The sequence below is a fragment of the Lupinus angustifolius genome, chromosome LG19, assembly GCF_001865875.1.
Source record: "Lupinus angustifolius cultivar Tanjil chromosome LG19, LupAngTanjil_v1.0, whole genome shotgun sequence".
NCBI lineage: Eukaryota > Viridiplantae > Streptophyta > Magnoliopsida > Fabales > Fabaceae > Lupinus > Lupinus angustifolius.
Genome location: NC_032027.1, coordinates 11,865,552 through 11,871,761, shown reverse-complemented (window position 1 = coordinate 11,871,761; position 6,210 = coordinate 11,865,552). Strand labels below are relative to the sequence as shown.

The 6,210-nt window shown below is 32.7% G+C and overlaps 1 protein-coding gene across 1 annotated transcript in view; it reads right to left on the bottom strand.

The window, feature by feature from the left end:
* Positions 1 to 5,104, bottom strand: part of LOC109334420 (KH domain-containing protein At4g18375-like) — a 6,661-nt gene extending 1,557 nt beyond the window's left edge. Inside the window, exons 1-5 of the mRNA XM_019570188.1 lie at positions 5,013 to 5,104; positions 4,216 to 4,809; positions 3,358 to 3,846; positions 1,119 to 1,358; positions 771 to 1,040 (exon numbers count right to left, since the gene is read on the bottom strand). Coding sequence (XP_019425733.1) covers positions 771 to 1,040; positions 1,119 to 1,358; positions 3,358 to 3,846; positions 4,216 to 4,797 — 1,581 coding nt within the window. The 5' untranslated portion in view covers positions 4,798 to 4,809; positions 5,013 to 5,104. The remainder of the gene's footprint in view (positions 1 to 770; positions 1,041 to 1,118; positions 1,359 to 3,357; positions 3,847 to 4,215; positions 4,810 to 5,012) is intronic.

The window sequence follows — 6,210 nt, the reverse complement described above, 5'->3', positions numbered from 1 at the left end:
GGGGGATATGGTTTACACAGAACTGGAAAGAAAGGAAAAGCTGAATTAAAGGAACAGCTCTAAGCTACAATCTCCACAGTATCATCCCAACCAAAAAAATAACATGAGTGAAATAATGCTGAAATCCATCAGCATTCACCATATTTTCTGATTAATTGCAACAGTATTTACAGCTTCAATCTCTACAATTCCATCCCACCCAGAAAATAACAAGAATGAAAGAATGATGAAATCCATCAGCATTCACCATGTTATCTGATTCAATGCAACAGTATTCACAGCTTCACAACAAACCCAAATGAACAAAAACAAAAAACTAGTAGATACACCACTCAAGCACACAAAAAAGGACCAATCTAATATAATCTGAATTTCATTGCTAAAAGATTTTCTCATTTTAAATCAATGTAAAAGTTGTGAAAACACACATCCATATATTGAACCTAGTAAATCAGAATCAATATAAAAAAGATATATAACAACAGTCAAGCTTTAGTCCCATAAGGTGGGGTCAACTAATATCAAAAGGTTGTGAAGAAATAAGTCATGACATACCTACAACAAAATGAACACATAAGAGATTATCTACTGGTTAATTTACAAGGAAAGGGATTACATTTTACTGCTAATGAGATGTGTGTTAAGCATTATAACATACCTATTTATATTTGTAAATACTAATCTAGGTCAAGTACTGGTGAAGTACAATTAATACAAGCACATATCTCACAATCTAGATAGCACCCAAAAAAACAAGCAGCAAGTCATACCGGAAAAGACCGATATCCATAAAGACTGCTTGAAGAAAGCATGCCCAGGCCAGATCCACTTTTGGTCCTCTGATCATAAGCTAGGGGAGCAGTGACATGAGGAACTGAAGGCAGCATAGATGGCAATGAAAAAACAGAACCACCAGGGTACAAGGATTCAGCTCCCATAGGGGTTTTTTGGCCAATGTCCCGTTCTTTCAATACATCATCCCTCAGTCTCAAGACAATCTGAATTAGTGCATCTCTCACACAATCAACTCCACCAACCAGCTAAAACCAAAACAACATTGTATTAAATAAATATACAGATTAAACAAGAAAAATGATGAACCAAAATAGAATTCAAACCTCAACGAGTTCATCATTGACATCTGCGTATTTAGGCTTATCGCTTCTTGAAATTCGAACATCTGCCATAGTTCTCTTCCTAATTTCATTAATGATTGAACCACTTTTCCCTATAATACACCCTATCACTTTGGATGGAACTAGGAGCCGTATTGAAACTGTGTTATCATCTTCATCATTTATCTTCCCTTGCAGCAGTAGAACAGCTTCAACTGCCATGGACTTCAGGTCGCTTGATGACTACAAAAATAAACATAATATGTGATCACTTTGCTTTTAATGATGTTAGAATATAAGAAAGTACATTAGAATATCTAGATGATAATTAGATATAAAGATAATTTAAGATATTTATTTTCCCATATTCCAACAATTACTTAAACTAAAACAATCATCACAATTAATGAAATAAAAAAAATGCAAATAGTATAGTGCATATGGATGAGTGTTATTAATTTTTTAAAGCATGTATCAAAGACTTGAACAAAGTTAATTACATCATAACACATTAAATACTCATTAAAATACTTCATAAAACCTATCCAAAGTCTTTCACAATAACTGCTTCATATTCCAGAGGAAGTTCCAATAAGGAAGTAGCTTTTTATAAATCGGTGTTACATTTTTCACCCTCCTATACGAAAGATAGTATATGCATTTCCTACATATTTGTCACCAAGACCGCGGAATTGGGTTACATGTGTCCAACTTTAATATAAGTATACTTGAGATAAGTGATCTAACACCTTTCCCAATTTATTATGGGAACCTAAGAGTCTTTATTACTTGTTCTATTTCTTATACTTCAACTTTAATAAAAGATTTGATTTTTGGACATAAATTAAACAAATTTAGTAGAATATGACATACATGTACATCAATACTCAAATTCAACAGAACACTTATAATTAGAACTCTCCAAGGGTTATAAACATAATATGTTCAATACGAAACAAAGACTCTAGATGCTTCCATTTATATGCATCACTACGCAACTGAGGCTTTGCTTTGACATTGCTATACTTCTGCATATCAACAATTTTAATTTCATTCTTCTTCTATTTACAGGTGATATGACAACATATTTGTTATTGTTTATGTTACTATAATCAAAATAAATTGACACATATCTGATATTGATGTTAATTTCAACTTTACCTCCATTCTTACCAATATTAAATATGTGTGAGCTTATTTTGATTATAGTAGTGTTAGCAGTAAAGATGTGGTTGTCATAGCTTCTAAAGGAAAAATAAAAATGAAGTAAACCCCTCAACCTCAGTTGTGCAATGAAGCATAGAAATGAAAAAACTCACACTAATATGTGAAAGCCTCTATGGTCTTTGTTTCATCTTGAAACTCTCCTTCAAATGTATTATGTTTATAACCATTAGAGAGTTCTAGTTACAAGTGTTCCATTAAACTTAACTAATGATATACAAATACGTCGTGTTCTACCAAACATATTTAGTTTATACCCAAATGTCAAATCTACTATTCAAGTTGAAGCAGTGTTAACAGAACAAGTAATAAGGACTATTGGTTTGCAAGTTAAATGGGCAGAGGTGTTACAGCGCTGATCTCAAGAATATTTGTATGGAAGTTGGACTTATGTAACCTAAGTGCACGGTATTGGCAAATACGTGGGGATGCATATGCTATCTTTTGTATAGAAGAATGGAGAAATGTAACACCAACGGATAAAAGAATGAAGGAGTTGTTTGAAAGATTTTAGATAAGTTTAATAAAGAATCTTAACTATGAGGATTTAATGTTTTATGATGTAATTAAACTTGTTTCAGCCTTTGGTACATGCATTTAAAAAATTAATTAATAGGATTCATCCATATGAGTTCTACTATTTTGCATTTTTATTTCATTAACTGTAACAATTATTTTAGTTTAGAATAAAATGTTAGAATATGGGAAATTTTGTCAGAGTATCTTCAATTATCTTATTCAGAATATGTAGGAAATACTTAGATATTATCTAAGTATCTAAGTATCCTCTAGATATTATCTATAAGATAATTTAAAATGTTCTGCTATTATTTCCTATGTTCTAACAATAAGGGCCCAAAAAAGTTGATAAACAAGAAATCAAAGCTTTTCCAAGTGTATAGGATATATCACAAACACCACGAAGTATAACAGCTCTTACTCCCACCACCACAGTTAGAAATTTTAGATATGCAATTATATCTTGAAGAAAAATATGGATGAAGCAGAGATAGCGCACCTCTGATGCAATTATAGAGATTAAACACTCATCTTGATGAGCCTTGGAATCATCAACCTCAATACGAGCACCACTAGCCTCCCTCATACTTCTAATTGTACTCCCTCCCTTCCCAATGACACGCCCAATCTTGTCGGAGGGGCACAACATTCTTACAATTAACTCCTCAGATTGTGGAGGACCAAGACCAGAAACTACTGGAAAGGTAGATGAGTACAGAGGCCATGTATTTCCTGCATCATAACCTTGCAGATCTTGAACATTTGTAGCGCCAATGATTTGAGGAACAGTTCTAGGTGGGATAATAGGATCCGGAGCTGGATATATTCCACCAGGTGGATAAATTGGGACATCAGTAGGAATGATGATGCTAGGAGGGCCTTCTGGTATAGCTTGGTCGAGAGGGATATTCTCCCTAGGAGAGAATTTGTACATAATAGACGAAACTGCAAATAATGCCCTTTTTACTGCTTCTGATTCTCCAGTAATCTACTCACAACAAAAACAAACATATAGTAAGATGGAAGTACAGTGCAAAGTTTTTTTGTTAAAATCTTGGGGGATCTGAGTAAAAATATTTTGAATATATAAAATTGTTATGGGCAGCACAATCGGCCACCACAAATATTACAATGTTAAATGTTTACAACATCATCCAATAAACTAGGCTTACCCCGCTATTAAAAGAATTTTACAGTCTCTATCAAAACCACAATGAATTAAATGTTACCATATTTCTGTAACTGGATTTAGATGTCAATATTTTCATCAAGTAGCGATTATGCTGTGATTTATGAATCTATGCAATGATTAGTTAAACAGCAAGTTACCAAGTTTTATAATATTAAATATACTAACCAATAGAAAATTGTCAAACTCCATAGCACATGAGTGTGTCGGGTCAGTTACATCCTTCGGAATAACCTTGATATTTGTCTTTGTCTTAACTCTCAGTTTTTTAATGGTAGCCCCAGCCTTTCCAATGATATTTGCAGACTGGCTTGATGGCACAAGGATTTGACATTCTTCCTTATCATTACGCTTCTTCTCAGAATCTCCAACCGATTCAACAGCATTTGAAATGGCGGAATGAACCTTGAGAAGAGCATCTTGAGCAGCACATAGAGGCCGGTTTAACTCATCATCAACCTCAAATTCTTCCTTCTCCTTGACATAGCAATAGATCGTTATAACTCGGTACTTGGCGCCAGGAAATGGATCCACAACCTTGACTCTTGCCCTAGTCTCTTGCCGTATGGAATTTATCACTTTGCCGCTCTTACCGATAACATTCCCAATAACTCCATCAGGACAGAGTATCCTATAAACAACCAATTCATCATTTCCGTTTTCATCCCTCTCATTTGCACGTCTCTTTTGGTTTTTGTTGTCACCATCATAGTCCCTACGTGAACGGTACCGTTTCCCAGTCTCACCCATTTTATAAATGATCTACACAAATACACAAATTTTTTGATACATACATGAACATAAGCACATACATAATCAGTTGCAAATTATAGTTTTGGTTTAATTAATTGTTATTGATAAATCAAAGCAACTAAAAAAAATACAAAAATCATACATAAGCAACAGTTATCTTATCGAGATATTAGGAACTACGAACGTAAATCTCAAACTCGGTAATTTCATACCTGATGATCAGAGAAGAGATGAAGAAGACGAAGAAGCAAGTCAAAACCCTAATGAAACATGGAGAGAGAGTAGGATGGGCCTTCAAACGCAATCAATCTAGGATTCGGAATATGGAAAGTCAGGTTATAATTGAATTTTATTTTTCTTTTCATAAAAAATATATTTTATTAAGTTTTATGTTAGGCAACACTTATATATTATGAAAGAGAAAAACAATGTATACAAAATATTTTTACAATGTTCCTTAATCATTTATCGTCCATATTTTATCATCATTAATCGTACATAAATATTTTTTTATATTGTTAGTGCATAAATTTTTTATTTTTATTGTCATTGATTGGATATAAATTTTTATATTATTAGTGCATAAGGAATGTAATGGGTCTGGGTAGTGCATTACCTGGATCTGCATCGTTGCTTGATTTTTGGACTCATACCTGTCCTAGACCTGTGCTGATACCCATCAGGTCTGCTACCTAAAGGTGTTTGGTACCCACAGATCTGTGGGTACCCACAAATTCAAAATACATTAAAAATAATTGCGAGTAATTTATGCAATTATGTGTTTGTTTCCTACAATCTTATACGTTATTGAGGTATTCAACCAGAGAAAAAATTATAAAACATATTTAAAATGTTAAACACATTTTAAATCGATTATTTCAACATTCTAATGTAAAATTAATTTAGTAGGAATTGTTCAATCAACAAAACATTGGATTGTACATATCAATTAACAATATGACATCACATCATTACTTACCAATATAATATTATGGATTAACAATATATATATATATATATATTTAGGAAGGAATAGTGGGTCCAGGTACTCATGGGTCTAGGTACTTCATTGTCCGAACCCAGACTAATCCAATAGTAGATTTTAAAATCTCGAGTCTCGATTACCTACGAATCCAAAAACACGAACTCAGATCCAACCCGTTGCAGATATTTTTCGTAGATATTTCCCACTACCTATTGTCATCTCAATTAATAAATAGATTTTACACTTGTTGTAAAAAGCTTTTATTTATAAAAAGCAAAGCTTGACTATTGTTTTCCTTTTCTTTCTGTTTTGCTATTTTTTTAACCCATGATTATTTCTACTTTATATTAATAGTTTTTTTATTTAATTTTAGTTTAGGTTTAAATATTGTCATCGGTATCCATGTTGTCTATTGTTCTAATTTT